Here is a 19,086-nt window from a genome sequence, read left to right on the forward strand (position 1 = left end):
ATAATTAAAAGAAATCAAAATAAATATTCCTATCATTAACTAAATTATTCCTATTTAAAACTAAATACTTACCTATAAAATAAACCCCCTAAACTAGCTACAATATAACTAATAGTTACATTGTAGCTAGCTTAGGGTTTATTTTTATTTTACAGGCAAGTTTGCATTTATTTTAACTAGGTAGAATAGTTACTAAATAGTTATTAACTATTTAATAACTACCTAGCTAAAATAAATACAAAAGTACCTGTAAAATAAAACCTAACCTAAGTTACAATTACACCTAACACTACACTATAATTAAATTAATTCCCTTAATTAAATACAATTAAATACAATTAAATAAAATTAGCTAAAGTACCAACAAAAAAAAAACACTAAATTACAGAAAATAATAAACAAATTACAAGATTTTAAAATAATTACACCTCTAATCCCCCTAACAAAATAAAAAAGCCCCCAAAATAAAAAAAAGCCTTACCCTACACTAAATTACACATTGCCCCAAAGTAATCAGCTCTTTTACCTGTAAAAAAAAAAATACAATTCCCCCCAACATTAAAACCCACCACCCACACAACCAACCCTACTCTAAAACCCACCCAATTCCCCCTTAAAAAAAAACTAACACTAACCCCTTGAAGATCACCTTACCAGGAGAAGTCTTTATCCAACCGGGCCGAAGTCCTCAACGAAGCCGGGAGAAGTCTTCATCCAAGCGGGGCAAAGTGGTCCTCCAGACAGGCAGAAGTCTTCATCCAGACGGCATCTTCTATCTTCATCTATCCGGCGCGTAGCGGGTCCATCTTCAAGACATCCGACGCGGAGCATCCTCTTCATCCGACGGCTAACACTGAATGAAGGTTCCTTTAAATGACGTCATCCAAGATGGCGTCCCTTCAATTCCGATTGGCTGATAGAATTCTATTAACCAATCGGAATTAAGGTAGACAAAATCCTATTGGCTGATGCAATCAGCCAATAGGATTGAGATGGCATTCTATTGGCTGTTCCAATCAGCCAATATAATGCCAGCTCAATCCTTCATTTAAAGGAACCTTAATTCAGTGTTAGCTGTCAGATGAAGAGGATGCTCCGTGTCGGATGTCTTGAAGATGGACCGCTCCGCGCCGGATGGATAAAGATAGAAGATGAAGACTTCTGCCCGTCTGGAGGACCACTTCGCCCAGCTTGGATGAAGACTTCTCCCGGCTTCGTTGAGGACTTCGTCCCGGTTGGATGAAGACTTCTCCCGGTAAGGTGATCTTCAAGGGGTTAGTATTAGGTTTTTTAAGGGGGTATTGGGTGGGTTTTAGAGTAGGGTTGGTTGTGTGGGTGGTGGGTTTTAATGTTGGGGGAATTTTTTTTACAGGTAAAAGAGCTGATTACTTTGGGGCAATGCCCCGCAAAAGGCCATTTTAAGGGCTATTTGTAATTTAGTGTAGGGTAGGGCTTTTTTATTTTGGGGGGGCTTTTTTATTTTGTTAGGGGGATTAGATTAGGTGTAATTAGTTTTAAAATCTTGTAATTTGTTTATTATTTTCTGTAATTTAGTGTTTGTTGTTTTTGATACTTTAGCTAATTTTATTCAATTGTATTTAATTTAGGGAATTAATTTAATTATAGTGCAGTGTTAGGTGTAATTGTAACTTAGGTTAGGTTTTATTTTACAGGTAATTTTGTATTTATTTTAGCTAGGTAGTTATTAAATAGTTAATAACTATTTAATAACTATTCTACCTAGTTAAAATAAATACAAACTTGCCTGTAAAATAAAAATAAATCCTAAAATAGCTACAATGTAACTATTAGTTATATTGTAGCTAGCTTAGGGTTTATTTTATAGGTAAGTATTTAGTTTTAAATAGGAATAATATAGTTAATGATAGAAATATTTATTTTGATTTCTTTTAATTATATTTAAGTTAGGGGGTGTTAGGTTTAGGGTTAATAACTTTAATATAGTGGCGGCGACGTTGGGGGCGGCAGATTAGGGGTTAATAAATGTAGGTAGGTGGCGGCGATGTTAGGGCCGGCAGATTAGTCTTTAATAATATTTTTGTAGGTGTTAGACTTTTTTTTCAGCCGGCTCTCCCCGTTGATTTCTATGGGGAAATCGTGCACAAGCACGTTATACAAGCTCACCGCTGACTTAAGCAGCGCTGGTATTGGAGTGAGATTTGGAGCAAAATTTTGCTCAACGCTCACTTCTTGTCTTTTAACGACGAGTTTTTGAAAACTCGTAATACCAGCGCTGTAGGTAAGTGAGCGGTGAGGGAAAAATGCTCGTTAGCACCGCACAGCCTCTAACGCAAAACTCATAATCTAGCCGATTGTCTTCACATACTTAAAACTGGGAACACCTCCTAGGCCTGATGATCTATAGCTCTTCATTCTGTTGAGATTTTTTAAGCTGTCTCATCATTAATGTGAGATCTCTCAATGATATCTCGCTATGGAAGGCTCTGGTGTGAAGTAGAGACACATACAGTGCAATATAAATCTCAAAAAAGCCCTTGAATGATTTCTCTCCAGGCTGCTGAGCTTTTGAGCATCAAGCTCACTGTTTTCAAGTGACAAACTTTAGAAAATTCAAGCAGGGGCTTCATAGTAATTGCAAGATTTCTTAGAGAACCTCACAAGCCCAGAGAGCTATAGAGAATCGAACCCCATCTCACCAAGCTGTTGTCACACAAATTACATCTTTTAAATTTGAATGATTAAAAAATAGTTTAGATGTTGTAACCGATTTAAAGGGACAGTCAACACCAGAATTTTTGTTGTTTAAAAAGATAGATAATCCTTTTATTACCCATTCCTCAGTTTTTCATGACCAAAACAGATAATATACTTTTTACCTCTGTAATTACCTTGGCCTCTAGTTATTAAGGTCTGTCGGACCTGATCCAACAGTGCGGATCAGGTCCGACAGACCTCGCTGAATATGGCGAGCAATACGCTCGTCGTATTCATCATTGCACCAGCAGCTCACAAGAGCTGCTGGTGCAACGCCGCCCCCTGCAGACTCGCGGCCATTTCCGGCGATGTCTGTCCGCCTGCTCAGAGCTAGATCCGGAGCTAGATAACTAGAGGCCCTTGTATCTAAGCCTCTGCAAACTGCCCCTTTATTTCAGTTCTTTTGACAGACTTGCATTTTAGCCAATCAGTGCTTACGCCTAGGTAACTTCACATGCATGAGCTCAATGTTATCTATATGAAACACATGAACTAGCGCCCTCTAGTGGTGAAAAACTGTCAAAATGCATTCAGATTAGAGGTGGCCTTTAAGGTCTAAGAAATTAGCATATGAACCTCCTAGGTTTAGCTTTCAACTAAGAATACCAAGAGAACAAAGCAAAATTGGTGATAAAAGTAAACTGGAAAGTTGTTTAAAATTGCATGCCCTATCTGAGTCATGAAAGTTTATTTTGGACTTGACTGTCCCTTTAATTTTTGCCATTTTTTCATTGGAATCTCTTCCTATATACAACTGTGAACAACTCCTCTATGGTATTTTAAATAGACTGTGTCCATTGCATTCTATTTACATTTTGTCTCAGTACACAAAACACAACACCATCTTTTATACTCTTGCTCTATTTTTATCACCTAATACAAGATCAATACTAAAGAACTTTTCCAACAACGGATAAGTGTTCGCTCTACTGATTTCACTGATTGTTCTTAGAAACTGAGACTGACAGAGAACAAATTTAAATTTAATCACATTTTAAGCTTCTCATCGTCCAGCCAAAAGAAATGTCAACTTGACAAGATTAGCTTTAAAGTAACTGATTTTTATTTTGTATTAAAACACAATAAACACAAAACAAATGTACTATTGATTGCACACAATACAAATTAGGTCATTAAGTAAAATATAAAACTGATGCAGTATATACATTTATTTAACTACAGTATATAGAAATGTATTATTTCTAATAAACAATAACGCATTAGTAAAATGTAATTTACTTTTCTATCAGTGTTTGACAGCTGACAACCCTGTCTGTATCTCATTAGAATGGCAGATGTTAGAATTATTCCATGACTGACTGGTGCTGGTTGGACTTGGGTCCATATGTTACATTATATATTAATCTATATTTTTACATATAATATAACTGGTACAAATGCACAGGAACATACATACAAAAGCTAGATACACATATTACAAGATAGATGGCTAAAAAAAAAAGAGAAAAACACCTGGTATAGTTTATATCATAAGCTCTTTAAAGTGAAGGTAAACTTTCAAGAATGAGTGCCCGGTTTTTAAAAATACTATTAAAAACAGGGGCACTTTCATTCATGAAAGTTTACATTTCACCCGTTTTCTTAAAATATACTTACCTTTTCTTCTTGAAGCCGCTCCAGTGCTTCACCAGCCCGTCGCAAGCCTCTTCATAAGTCAGCAATGACGATTACGGCATCCTCCAATCACGGCTTCCCCCCCCCCGTGGTTGGAGGAAACTGGTTTTGTCATTGCTGGGTAAGTTAAGCAGGAAGAAGCAGGCAGGGCATTGTTTCAGAGTAGCGATCCGTCGTTTCAGAAAAAAAGGTAAGTATTTTTAAAATAGAATGAAAAGTGCCCCTGTTTTTAATCGGTTTTTTAAAAACCTGGCACTTTCACATGAAAATTGACCTTCACTTTAAAGCAGGACTTTTTCTTCTTATATCAATTTTCATTGCCAAATATCTGCTACATTTGTTTGTATCTGTATGTTCAAGTGCTATGTATTGAAATGTTTCTAAATTTCAGTCATTGTGGCACAGTAACAATATCTGAACAAGAGCACAGGTAAAATAATCAGTTGATCAGTAACCATCATTATTAAGCTACTCTCACTCAACAAATTCTAAAAATCTGACCTGTTAGTGTGTCCTGTGGAATGGAATTGAGACTGATGCACTGTGTACCTCCTTGCTCATGTACTCTGTGCATTTGTTTGCAAACATATGGCATATTTGGGTACCTGGAGCGTTGATAAGGGGCCCTCAGTGACTTGCCCTAACATTTTGTTGGCCTAGATTCAGCTAAGGTAAACATGCACTCTATCATAGAAATCAGTGTTTCTCAGTTCTACAGTTTAACATTCAAATGTTCTTCAAATACATGAAAATTTTATTTTTATTTAAATATAAATATATATATATATATATATATATATATATATATATATATATATATATATATATATATATATATATATACACACAATATCCCACAAAAGTGAGTACACCCCTTACATTTTTGTAAATATTTTATTATATCTTTTCATGTGGCAACACTGAAGAAATGACACTTTGCTACACTGTAGCAGTGTAAATTTGCTGTCACCTCAAAATAATTTAATACACAGCCATTAATGTCTAAACCGTTGGCAACAAAAGTGAGTACACCCTTAGGTGGAAATGTCCAAATTTGGCCCAATTAGCCATTTTCCCTCCCTGGGGTCCTGTGACTCGTTAGTGTTACAAGGTCTCGGGTGTGAATGGGGAGCAGGTATGTTAAATTTGGTGTTATCGCTCTCACACCCTCTCATACTGGTCACTGGAAGTTCAACATGGCACCTCATGGCAAAGAACTCTCTGAGGATTTGAAAAGAATTGTTGCTCTACATAAAGCCTATGGCCTAGGCTATAAGAAGATTGCCAAGACCCTGAAACTGAGCTGCAGCACAGTGGGCAAGACCATACAGCGGTTTCACAGGACAGGCTCCCCTCAGTACAGGCCTCAACATGGTAAACCAAAGAAGTTGAGTGCACATGCTCAGCATCATATCCAGAGGTTGTCTTTGGGAAATAGATGTATGAGTGCTGCCAGCATTGCTGCAGAGGTTGAAGGGGTGGGGGGTCAGCTTGTCAGTGCTCAGACCATACGCCGCACACTGAATCAAATTGGTCGGCATTGCTGTCGTCCCAGAAGGAAGCCTCTTCTAGGATTCTAAGATGATAAACAAGAAAGCCCGCAAACAGTTTGCTGAAGACAAGCAGACTAAGGACATGGATTACTGGAACCATGTCCTGTGGTCTAATGAGACCAAGATAAACATATATGGTTCAGATGGTGTCAAGCATGTGTGGCGGCAACCAGGTGAGTACAAAGACTAAGATGATGCACAAGAAAGCCCGCAGTTTGCTGAAGACAAGCAGACTAAGGACATGGATTACTGGAACCATGTCCTGTGGTCTAATGAGACCAAGATAAACATATATGGTTCAGATGGTGTCAAGCATGTGTGGCGGCAACCAGGTGAGTACAAAGACTAAGATGATGCACAAGAAAGCCCGCAGTTTGCTGAAGACAAGCAGACTAAGGACATGGATTACTGGAACCATGTCCTGTGGTCTAATGAGACCAAGATAAACATATATGGTTCAGATGGTGTCAAGCATGTGTGGCGGCAACCAGGTGAGTACAAAGACTAGTCTGTCTTGGCTACAGTCAAGCATGGTGGTTGGAGTGTCATGGTCTGGGCCTGCATGAGTGCTGCTGGCACTGGGGAGCTACGGTTCATTGAGGGAACCATGAATGCCAACATGTACTGTGACATACTGAAGCAGAGCATGATCCCCTCCCTTCGGAGACTGGGCAGCAGGGCAGTATTCCAACATGATAACGACCCCAAACACACCTCCAAGACGACCACTGTCTTGCTAAAGAAGCTGAGGGTAAAGGTGATGGACTGGCCAAGCATGTCTCCAGACCTAAACCCTATTGAGCATCTGTGGGGCATCCTCAAAAGGAAGGTGAGGGAGCGCAAGGTCTCTAACATCCACCAGCTCCGTGATGTCGTCATGGAGGAGTGGAAGAGGACTCCAGTGGCAACATGTGAAGCTCTGGTGAACTCCATGCCCAAGAGGGTTAAAGGGATACTAACCCCACATTGTTTCTTTCATGATTCAGATAGAGCATGCAATTTTAAGCAACTTTCTAATTTACTCCTATTATCAATTTTTCTTTGTTCTCATGTTATCTTGATTTGAAAAAGCAGTAATAAAAGGTTAGGAGCCGGCCCATTTTTTAGTTCAGCACCTTGGTAGAGCTGCTGATTGGTTTGCTACATTTAGCCACAAATCAGCAAGTGCTACCCATGTGCTGAACAAAAAATGGTCTGGCTCTAAAGCTTACAGTACTGCTTTTTCAAATCAAGATAGCATGAGAACAAAGAAAAATTGATAATAGGAGTAAATTAGAAAGGTGCTTAAAATCTCATGCTCTATCTGAATCATGAAAGAAAAAAATTGGGTTTAGTATCCCTTTAAGGCAGTGCTGGAAAATAATAGTGGCCACACAAAATATTGACACTTTGGGCCAATTTGGACATTTCCACTTAGGGATATACTCACTTTTGTTGCCAACGGTTTAGACATTAATGGCCGCGTGTTGCGTTATTTTGAGGGGACAGCAAATTTACAATGTTATACAGGCTGTACACTCACTATTTTAAATTGTAGCAAAGTGTCATTTCTTCGTTGATGTCACATGAAAAGATATAATAAAATATTTACAGAAATGTGAGGGGTGTACTCACTTTTGTGGGATACTGTGTATGTATATACACACACACACACACACACACAGTTGTATGCAAAAGTTTAGGCACCCCTGACAATTTGCATAAATAAAAAGAGAGAAGCGCTCAACCTGGGAACGAACAATGACAATTTCTCCAACATAGGTGTGTCCGGTCCACGGCGTCATCCTTACTTGTGGGATATTCTCTTCCCCAACAGGAAATGGCAAAGAGCCCAGCAAAGCTGGTCACATGATCCCTCCTAGGCTCCGCCTACCCCAGTCATTCTCTTTGCCGTTGTACAGGCAACATCTCCACGGAGATGGCTTAGAGTTTTTTAGTGTTTAACTGTAGTTTTTATTATTCAATCAAGAGTTTGTTATTTTAAAATAGTGCTGGTATGTACTATTTACTCAGAAACAGAAAAGAGATGAAGATTTCTGTTTGTATGAGGAAAATGATTTTAGCACCGTAACTAAAATCCATGGCTGTTCCACACAGGACTGTTGAGAGCAATTAACTTCAGTTGGGGGAACAGTGTGCAGTCTCTTACTGCTTGAGGTATGACACATTCTAACAAGACGATGTAATGCTGGAAGCTGTCATTTTCCCTATGGGATCCGGTAAGCCATGTTTATTAAGATAGTAAATAAGGGCTTCACAAGGGCTTATTAAGACTGTAGACTTTTTCTGGGCTAAATCGATTCATTATTAACACATATTTAGCCTTGAGGAATCATTTATTCTGGGTATTTTGATATGATTATATCGGCAGGCACTGTTTTAGACACCTTATTCTTTAGGGGCTTTCCCTAATCATAGTCAGAGCCTCATTTTCGCGCCGGTATGGCGCACTTGTTTTTGAGGACAGCATGGCATGCAGCTGCATGTGTGTGGAGCTCTGATACATAGAAAAGTCTTTCTGAAGGCATCATTTGGTATCGTATTCCCCTTTGGGCTTGGTTGGGTCTCAGCAAAGCAGATTCCAGGGACTGTAAAGGGGTTAAATATAAAAACGGCTCCGGTTCCGTTATTTTAAGGGTTAAAGCTTCCAAATTTGGTGTGCAATACTTTTAATGCTTTAAGACACTGTGGTGAAATTTTGGTGAATTTTGAACAATTCCTTCATACTTTTTCGCAATTGCAATAATAAAGTGTGTTTAGTTTAAAATTTAAAGTGACAGTAACGGTTTTATTTTAAAACGTTTTTTGTGCTTTGTTATCAAGTTTATGCCTGTTTAACATGTCTGAACTACCAGATAGATTGTGTTCTGACTGTGGGGAAACCAAGGTTCCTTCTCATTTAACTATATGTATTTTATGTCATAAAAATTTTTTAGTAAAAATGATGCCCAAGATGATTCCTCAAGTGAGGGGAGTAAGCATGGTACTGCATCATCCCCTCCTTCGTCTACACCAGTCTTGCCCATACAGGAGGCCCCTAGTACATCTAGTGCGCCAATACTCCTTACTATGCAACATTTAACGGCTGTAATGGATAATTCTATCAAAAACATTTTAGCCAATATGCCCACTTATCAGCGAAAGCGCGACTGCTCTGTTTTAGAAAATTCTGTAGAGCATGAGAACGCTGATGATATGGTTTCTGAAGGGCCCCTACACCAGTCTGAGGGGGCCAGGGAGGTTTTGTCTGAGGGAGAAATTTCAGATTCAGGAAACATTTCTCAACAAGCTGAACCTGATGTGATTACTTTTAAATTTAAGTTGGAACATCTCCGCGCTCTGCTTAAGGAGGTGTTATCCAATTTGGATGATTGTGATTATCTGGTCATTCCAGAACCACTATGTAAAATGGAAAAGTTCTTAGAGGCCCCGGGGCCCCCCGAAGCTTTTCCTATATCCAAGCGGGTGGCGTACATTGTTAGTAAAGAATGGGACAGGCCCGGTATACCTTTAGTACCTCCCCCCATATTTATAAAATTGTTTTCCTATAGTCGACCCCAGAAAGGACTGATGGCAGACAGTCCCCAAGGTCGAGGGGGCGGTTTCTACTCTACACAAGCGCGCCACTATACCCATAGAAGATAGTTGTGCTTTCCAAGATCCTATGGATAAAAAATTAGAAGGTCTGCTAAAGATGTTTGTTCAGCAAGGTTCCCTTCTACAACCAATTGCATGCATTGTCCCTGTCACTGCAGCCGCGTGTTTCTAGTTTGATGAGCTAGGAAAGGCGATTATTAGTAATTCTTCTTCTTATGAGGAGATTATGGACAGAATTCATGCTCTTAAATTGGCTAATTCTTTCACCCTAGACGCCACCTTGCAATTGGCTAGGTTAGCGGCGAAAAAATTCTGGGTTTGCTATTGTGGCGCAGAGCGCTTTGGTTAAAATCTTGGGCAGCGGATGCGTCTTCCAAGAACAAATTGCTTGACATTCCTTTCAAGGGGAAAACACTCTTTGGCCCTGACTTGAAAGAGATTATCTCTGATATCACTGGGGGCAAGGGCCACGCCCTTCCTCAGGATAGGTCTTTTCAAGACCAAAAATAAACCTAAGTTTCGTCCCTTTCGCAGAAACGGATCAGCCCCAAGGGCTACGTCCTCTAAGCAGGAAGGTAATACTTCTCAAGCCAATCCAGCCTGGAGACCTATGCAAGGCTGGAGCAAAGGAAAGCAGGCCAGGAAACCTGCCACTGCTACCAAGACAGCATGAAATGCGGGCCCCCGATCCGGGACCGGATCTGGTGGGGGGCAGACTCTCTCTCTTCGCTCAGGCTTGGGAAAGAGATGTTCTGGATCCTTGGGCGCTAGAAATAGTCTCCCAAGGTTATTCTCTGGAGTTCAAGGGGCTTCCTCCAAGGGGGAGGTTCCACAGGTCTCAGTTGTCTTCAGACCACATAAGAAGACAGGCATTCTTACATTGGGTAGAAGACCTGCTAAAAATGGGAGTGATTCATCCTGTTCCATTAGGAGAACAAGGGATGGGGTTCTACTCCAATTTGTTCATAGTTCCCAAAAAAGAGGGAACGTTCAGACCAATCTTAGATCTCAAGATCTTGAACAAGTTTCTCAAGGTTCCATCGTTCAAGGAAGGTCAATTCATGACCAAGGTGGATTTCAAGGATGCGTATCTACATATTCCTATCCACAAGGAACATCATCGGTTCCTAAGGTTTGCATTCCTGGACAAGCATTTCCAGTTCGTGGCATTTTCTTTCGGATTAGCCACTGCTCCTAGGATTTTCTCATAGGTACTAGGGTCCCTTCTGGCGGTGCTAAGACCAAGGGGCATTGCTGTAGTACCTTACTTGGACGACATTCTGATTCGAGCGTCGTCCCTTCCTCAAGTAAAGGCTCACACGGACATTGTCCTGGCCTTTCTCAGATCTCACGGATGGAAAGTGAACGTGGAAAAGAGTTCTCTATCTCCGTCAACGAGGGTTCCCTTCTTGGGAACTATAATAGACTCCTTAGAAATGAGGATTTTTCTGACAGAAGCCAGAAAAACAAAACTTCTAGACTCTTGTCGGATACTTCATTCCGTTCCTCTTCCTTCCATAGCGCAGTGCATGGAAGTGATAGGTTTGATGGTAGCGGCAATGGACATAGTTCCTTTTGTGCGCATTCATCTAAGACCATTACAACTGTTCATGCTCAGTCAGTGGAATGGGGACTATTCAGGCTTGTCTCCGAAGATACAAGTAAATCAGAGGACCAGAGACTCATTCCGTTGGTGGCTGTCCCTGGACAACCTGTCACAAGGGATGACCTTCCGCAGACCAGAGTGGGTCATTGTCACGACCGACGCCAGTCTGATGGGCTGGGGCGCGGTCTGGGGATCCCTGAAAGCTCAGGGTCTTTGGTCTCGGGTAGAATCTCTTCTACCGATAAATATTCTGGAACTGAGAGCGATATTCAATGCTCTCAAAGCTTGGCCTCAGCTAGCGAGGGCCAAGTTCATACATCAACCATCAGGGGGGAACAAGGAGTTCCCTAGCGATGGAAGAAGTGACCAAAATCATTCTATGGGCGGAGTCTCACTCCTGCCACCTGTCTGCTATCCACATCCCAGGAGTGGAAAATTGGGAAGCGGATTTTCTGAGTCGTCAGACATTGCATCCGGGGGAGTGGGAACTCCATCCGGAAATCTTTGCCCAAGTCACTCAACCGTGGGGCATTCCAGACATGGATCTGATGGCCTCTCGTCAGAACTTCAGAGTTCCTTACTACGGGTACAGATCCAGGGATCCCAAGGCGGCTCTAGTGGATGCACTAGCAGCACCTTGGACCTTCAAACTAGCTTATGTGTTCCCGCCGTTTCCTCTCATCCCCAGGCTGGTAGCCAGGATCAATCAGGAGAGGGCGTCGGTGATTTTGATAGCTCCTGCGTGGCCACGCAGGACTTGGTATGCAGATCTGGTGAATATGTCATCGGCTCCACCATGGAAGCTACCTTTGAGAGACCTTCTTGTTCTAGGTCCGTTCGACCCACTCCAGCTGACTGCTTGGAGATTGAACGCTTGATCTTATCAAAGCGAGGGTTCTCAGATTCTGTTATTAATACTCTTGTTCAGGCCTGAAAGCCTGTAACCAGAAAAATTACCACATAATTTGGTATATCTGTTGGTGTGAATCTGCAGGATTCCCTTGGGACAAGGTTAAGATTCCTAAGAGTCTATCCTTCCTTCGAGAAGGATTGGAAAAAGGATTATCTGCAAGTTCCTTGATGGGACAGATTTCTGCCTTGTCTGTGTTACTTCACAAAAAGCTGGCAGCTGTGCCAGATGTTCTAGCCTTTGTTCAGGCTCTGGTTAGAATCAAGCCTGTTTACAAAATTTTGACTCCTCCTTGGAGTCTCAACCTAGTTCTTTCAGTTCTTCAGGGGGTTCCGTTTGAACCCTTACATTCCGTTGATATTAAGTTACTATCTTGGAAAGTTTTGTTTTTGGTTGCAATTTCTTCTGCTAGAAGAGTTTCAGAATTATCTGCTCTGCAGTGTTCTTCTCCTTATCTGGTGTTCCATGCAGATAAGGTGGTTTTGCGTACTAAACCTGGTTTTCTTCCAAAAGTTGTTTCTAACAAAAACATTAACCAGGAGATAGTTGTGCCTTCTTTGTGTCCTAATCCAGTTTCAAAGAAGGAACGTTTGTTGCACAACTTGGATGTAGTTCGTGCTCTCAAATTTTACTTAGCAGCTACTAAGGATTTCAGACAAACTTTGTCTTTGTTTGTTGTTTATTCTGGTAAACGGAGAGGTCAAAAAGCAACTTCTACCTCTCTCTCCTTCTGGATTAAAAGCATTATCCGATTGGCTTATGAGACTGCCGGACGGCAGCCTCCTGAAAGAATCACAGCTCACTCCACTAGGGCTGTGGCTTCCACATGGGCCTTCAAGAACGAGGCTTCTGTTGATCAGATATGTAAGGCAGCGACTTGGTCTTCACTGCACACTTTTTCTAAATTTTACAAATTTGATACTTTTGCTTCTTCTGAGGCTATTTTTGGGAGAAAGGTTTTGCAAGCCGTGGTGCCTTCCATTTAGGTGACCTGATTTGCTCCCTCCCTTCATCCGTGTCCTAAAGCTTTGGTATTGGTTCCCACAAGTAAGGATGACGCCGTGGACCGGACACACCTATGTTGGAGAAAACAGAATTTATGTTTACCTGATAAATTACTTTCTCCAACGGTGTGTCCGGTCCACGGCCCGCCCTGGTTTTTTTAATCAGGTCTGATAATTTATTTTCTTTAACTACAGTCACCACGGTAACATATGGTTTCTCCTATGCAAATATTCCTCCTTAACGTCGGTCGAATGACTGGGGTAGGCGGAGCCTAGGAGGGATCATGTGACCAGCTTTGCTGGGCTCTTTGCCATTTCCTGTTGGGGAAGAGAATATCCCACAAGTAAGGATGACGCCGTGGACCGGACACACCGTTGGAGAAAGTAATTTATCAGGTAAACATAAATTCTGTTTTCCGTGATTTTCATTTATAAATAATTGGGTGTTTGGATCAGCAATTTCTTTTTGATCTATCAAACAACTGAAGGACACAGTAATCTTTCAGTAGTGAAATGAGGTTTATTGGATTAACAGACAATGTGCAATATGCATCAAAACGACAAAAACAATTGGTTTGGTGAGCCCCTTAAGCCTTGAACTTCATAGACAGGTGCATCCAATCATGAGAAAATGTATTTAAGGTGACCAATTGCAAGTTGTTGTTCTCTTTGACTTTCCTCTGAAGAGTGCAACATGGGGGCCTCAAAACAACTCTCAAATGACCTGAAAACAAAGATTGTTCAACATTATGGTTTAGGGGAAGGCTACAAAAAGCTATTGCAGAGATTTAAGCTGTCAGTGTCCACTGTGAGGAACATAGCGAGGAAATGGAAGACCACAGGCACAGTTCTTGTTACGGCCAGAAGTGGCAGGCCAAGTAAAATATCAGAGAGGCAAAGGCAAAGGATGGTGAGAATGGTCAAAAACAGTCCACAGACCACCTCCAAAGACCTACAACATCATCTTGCTGCAGATGGTGTCACTGTGCATCGTTCAACAATTCAGCGCACTTTGCACAAGGAGAAGCTGTATGGGAGAGTGATGCGGAAGTCGCTTGACACAAGCCACAAACAGAGTCGCTTGAGGTATGCAAACGAACATTTGGACAAGCCAGCTTCATTTTGGAAGAAGTTGCTGTGGACTGATGAAACAAAGATTGAGTTATTTGGTCATAACAAGGGGCGTTATGCATGACGGCAAAAGAACACAGCGTTCCAAGACAAACACTTGCTACCCACAGTATAATTTGGTGGATGTTCCTTCATGCTGTGGGGCTGTGTGGCCAGTGCCGGTACTGGGAATCTTGTTAAAGTTGAGGATCGCATGGATTCCACTCAATATCAGTAGATACTTGAGAATAATGTTGAGGAATCAGTTACAAAGTTGAAGTTACGCCGGAGCTGGATATTTCAACAAGATAACGACCCAAAACACTGCTCAAAATCTACTCTGGCATGTATGCAGAGGAACAAGTATAATGTTCTGGAATGGCTATCCCAGTCCACATTTCTGAATATCATTGAAAATCTGTGGGGTGAAGTGGGCTGTCCATGCTAGGCAACCATCAAACCTAACTGAACTGGAGATGTTTTGCAAGGAGGAATGGTCCAAAATACCTTCATCCAGAATCCAGACACTCATTACAGGCTATAGGAAGCGTCTAGAGGCTGTTTTTCTGCTAAAGGAGGCTCTACTAAATATTGATGTGATATTTCTGTTGGGGTGCCCAAAATTATGCACCTGTCTAATTTCGTTTTGATGCATATTGCACATTTTCTGTTAATCCAATAAACCTCATTTCACTACTGAAATATTACGGTGTCCTTCAGTTATTTGATAGATCAAAATGAAATTGCTGATCCAAACACCCAATTATTCATAAATGAAAATCATGGAAATTGTCAGGGGTGCCTAAACTTTTGCATACTAAACTCTGCTGGAGAGGTGGAATTTTGGCTTGGACAGAGAGCGGCTGCTGGGATAGTGTGGACACTCTATATGAATTCTCCTGAGGCTTTCATGCCCTCCTATGCTGTTTTTATACCTCATATGAGTTGAGCTTATTTCACGTGAGTGCACATTTGGCTTTTTGTTTTTGAATATTCGATCTGCCTTTGCATACTACACCAAAGGGGATTTTTTGCTGTGCGCCCTTCCCTCTTCTGTTCCAGATATATATATATAAAGAAAGTAAAGTCCAGCACCAATTCCTCTTATCTCTTCTGGGTGCAAGCTGCCTCTGTTTCACCTTAAACAGATATGGATAACAAATTGTAGAAATGGCTGCAGCACTCCAAATTGTATTTTAAAATTTTATTACAAGCAGTGACATACAGGCGACGTTTCAGGCCTTCGCCCTTTCTCAAGCGACTTGGCTCGAGAAAGGGCGAAGGCCCGAAACGTCACCTGTATGTCACTGCTTGTAATAAAATTTTAAAATACAATTTGGAGTGCTGCAGCCATTTCTACAATTTGTTTTATTTATATATATATATATATATATATATATATATATATATATACCTATGACTATATATATATATATATATATATATATTCCTATAGATATACATATATATATATATATATTACATTAACATTATCAGATACATATAAAAATATATAAAAATTACACTTTTTTTATGTGAAGGACATTGGAATGTAACATATGCGTAACGTGCTTTGGGTTGCGCGATTTATATCTAACACAGTGTCAGTTTAGCCCACATATTAGTGTACGCCTGTCGGTGTGTGTTTATAAACAAGATTACAATAAAGTTGCAATCACAGTGTTACAAATTAAAACGATTGTTTTCATTACCCCTGAACACTGTATATGTTTTCAGGGTAAGTATTCAAATGCAAATAGGCCAAGCAGAAACAAGAAAAAGCAGTTTCCTATCCCACTGGTATTATATGTCACTCAAATTCATTGCATTATTGATTCACATGTCACCTGCACAGGGCACAAATAAGCTCTGTACTGAATTCCTGAAAGAACACAGAAAAAATAGTACAAAGAATGAACATCACACAGAAGTCTGATTTTTTCAACTCCCCTGTGAGACGTTATCTGTGTACTAAAAGGGACATTCTACTTGAAATGTTTTATGGTTTAAAAAGACAGAGAATCCCTTTATTACCCATTCCCTAGTTTTGCATAACCAACACTGCTATATTAATACACTTTTTACCTCCACTGGAGTGAGCACAATTTTATCTATATGACACACATGAACCAGCACTGTCTGGCTGTGAAAAGCTAATAAAATGCACTGAGATAAGAGGCGGCCAGCAGGGACTTAGTAAACAGGCAGAGATTTAGAGGTTATAAAATATATTAATATTATAATGTTGATTGTGCAAAGCTGGGGAATGGGTAGTAAAGTTGTTATCTATCTTTTTAAACAATACAAAAAATCCTTTTAATAAGATGCCGTTTCTGTGTAAACCCCAATACAATAGTTACTACCCAGAATCCAAAGCACTTTTATTTAAATCGCTTATTTGGTATTCCCTGGTTTCTCAGAGTAATCTTCTTGTGAAACAATGAGGGTTGATTTTTAAAGGCTGCTACATTTTGAAGAGGCTGTTTTAACATAGAAACACAAAATGCTGGTTCCGTATCCATAAAGACCAACAGAATGGTCAATAAATACCAAATGGCGATGTCCCTTACAAACTATATTAAACATGAATAGTAACTTGGCTCCCAGGCCTCAGTATTAACCAGTACTGATTTTTAAGGTGTATTTACTGGCCAACTGACCAGGACACAAAAGCAAAACCTATACGCTGTATTCAATTGGTATATCGAATCCCTCTAGATATTATTATGAACCCGGGAATCAATTTGATTAGTCACCTCCAATTTTAAATCCTTAAAGGAACACTGTACTCAAAGCTTTTCTGTTATGCAAAGAGGAAAGCAGCAATTAAACATACTCAAATTAATTATTGTGTCTTGTTGCTCCCCTGGCAAGCTCAGCAAGTGTAAATGGGCTGTGTTTTCAATTAGCAGAAACAACTACTTCATAAACAAAAAACCTTAAAGGAGCAATTTTGTATACATTTTATATTCTGCAGTTGGTATTGAAAACACATTAAAGACATTAAGAGGAAACTTTACTGTACACTATATTATTATTATTATCGGTTATTTGTAGAGCGACAACAGATTCCTAACTATATTTTAAGGGACACTGAACCCAATTTTTTTTTTAATTTATATAGAGCAAGCAATTATCCTATTATCAATTTTTCTTCGTTCTCTTGCTTTCTTTATTTGAAAAAGAAGACATCTAAGCTAAGGAGCCAGCCAATTTGTGGTTCAGAACCATGGACAGCAGTTGTTTATTGGTGCTGTCCAATCAGCAAGGACAACCCAGGTTGTTCACCAAAAATGGGCCGGCATCTAAACTTAAATTCTTGCTTTTCAAATATAGATACCAAGAGAATAAAGAAAATTTGACAATAGGAGTAAATTAGAAAGATGCTTAAAATTGCATGCTCTATCTGAATCATGAAAGAAAAAATTTGGGTACAGTGTCCCTTTAATATACTTTTTTTTTCAAGGTTTTAAACAAATTGCATGCTGTACCCAAACCATGAAAATGTAATATTTCATCTAAACCACTGCAGATGTAAAATAAATATTTTATTAAGTATTTTAAATATATTTATGTGGCCATTGTTTCTGAGTTGGTCACAGGTGACGCATGCAAAACAAGTTTTTTTATACGATTGTACTCAAAGCTTTTCTGTTATGCTAATGGCAAAGCAGCAATCTGACATATGTAAAGTTTTCTACAACGTTATTAAAAATAATGTGAAATACAGTATATGATACTGCTGTATTCATGCAGATTGGCTGAAAATGACAACTCCCATAACTGTGTTGGTGGAGAGGGGCAAATCCCACTTATAAGTAGGCTTAATCAGAACACAAACTGCATTTTCAACAAATAAATAAATGCATACATAAAGACATACATAATAATTTAATTTAAAGGGATATAAAGTGTAAAGTGTCCTTTAAAGGGACATGAAACCCACAAATTTTCTTTCATGATTCAGACGGAGAATGCAATTTTTAAAAAGTTCCCCATTTACTTCTATTATCAAATTTGTGTCATTCTAATGGTATTCTTTGTTGAAGAGATATCAAGATAGGTAGCGTGCCCATGGCTGAAGCACTACATAACAGGAAACAGTGCTGCCATCTAGTGTTCTTGCTAATGTTTAACCTTGTTGCAAAACTGTTGCCATATTGTGCTGCAGGCATGGGCACACTCCTGAGCTTTCAACAAAGGAAACAAGAAAACAAAGAAAATTTGATAATAGAAGTAAATTGGAATGTTTTTTAAAATTGTATGAAAATCATGAAAGAAAAAAAATGTGGGTTTTATGTCTTTATATTTAATGTAGCAGAGTATTTTTATACTGTTTAAGTGCATCTTTGTCAAAACCCTTTTAGAAAACGCACTATTCCTGCAATAAACTTCAAAATAAAGAAATGCGTTGGCTCTGATTACCTGCTTCATCTTCAGCAAATGATATAATGTACTGGTAATAGTTATTAATCAATCCAGGAAACATGCACGTCTGTCCTGTTCCCATACATATTTCATTGTACATCCACTCTCCTGTTTCATAGTTCTCCTTAAGAGTCATCAAGCGCCTGTTGTATAAGAAAACATACACAGCTATAATTGGTGGTAAAGAAAAATGTCACAATGTAAATATATTTAAAGAGCCATTATAGTCAAAAAAAACAATGTATGCTAATCTGATAAATTCATTTCTTTCATGGTGGTAAGAGTCCACGCTCCATTGCTCATGGGAATTACTCTTCTCTACCACTAGGAGGAGGCAAAGATCCCCAAATCCCAGGAACTCTATAAAACCCCTCCCACCTCACCAGTACCTCAATCTAATAGCCGTGCATTAAGAAGAAGGAAAAGTAATAAGAGCAAACAAAATAGGAGCAGGGGAAAAGATGTGTGCAAAAAAAACAAATGAGAAAGAAACAGGGAGTGATCTTG

The 19,086-nt window shown here is 39.7% G+C and overlaps 1 protein-coding gene across 1 annotated transcript in view; it reads right to left on the minus strand.

Moving 5' to 3' along the window:
- The window catches only part of HHIPL1 (HHIP like 1), a 104,443-nt gene that overhangs the window by 23,230 nt on the left and 62,127 nt on the right, over positions 1–19,086 (minus strand). The window contains exon 6 of the mRNA XM_053697479.1: positions 18,577–18,722. Coding sequence (XP_053553454.1) covers positions 18,577–18,722 — 146 coding nt within the window. The remainder of the gene's footprint in view (positions 1–18,576; positions 18,723–19,086) is intronic.

Source organism: Bombina bombina, chromosome 1 (assembly GCF_027579735.1).
Source record: "Bombina bombina isolate aBomBom1 chromosome 1, aBomBom1.pri, whole genome shotgun sequence".
Taxonomy (NCBI): Eukaryota; Metazoa; Chordata; class Amphibia; order Anura; family Bombinatoridae; genus Bombina; species Bombina bombina.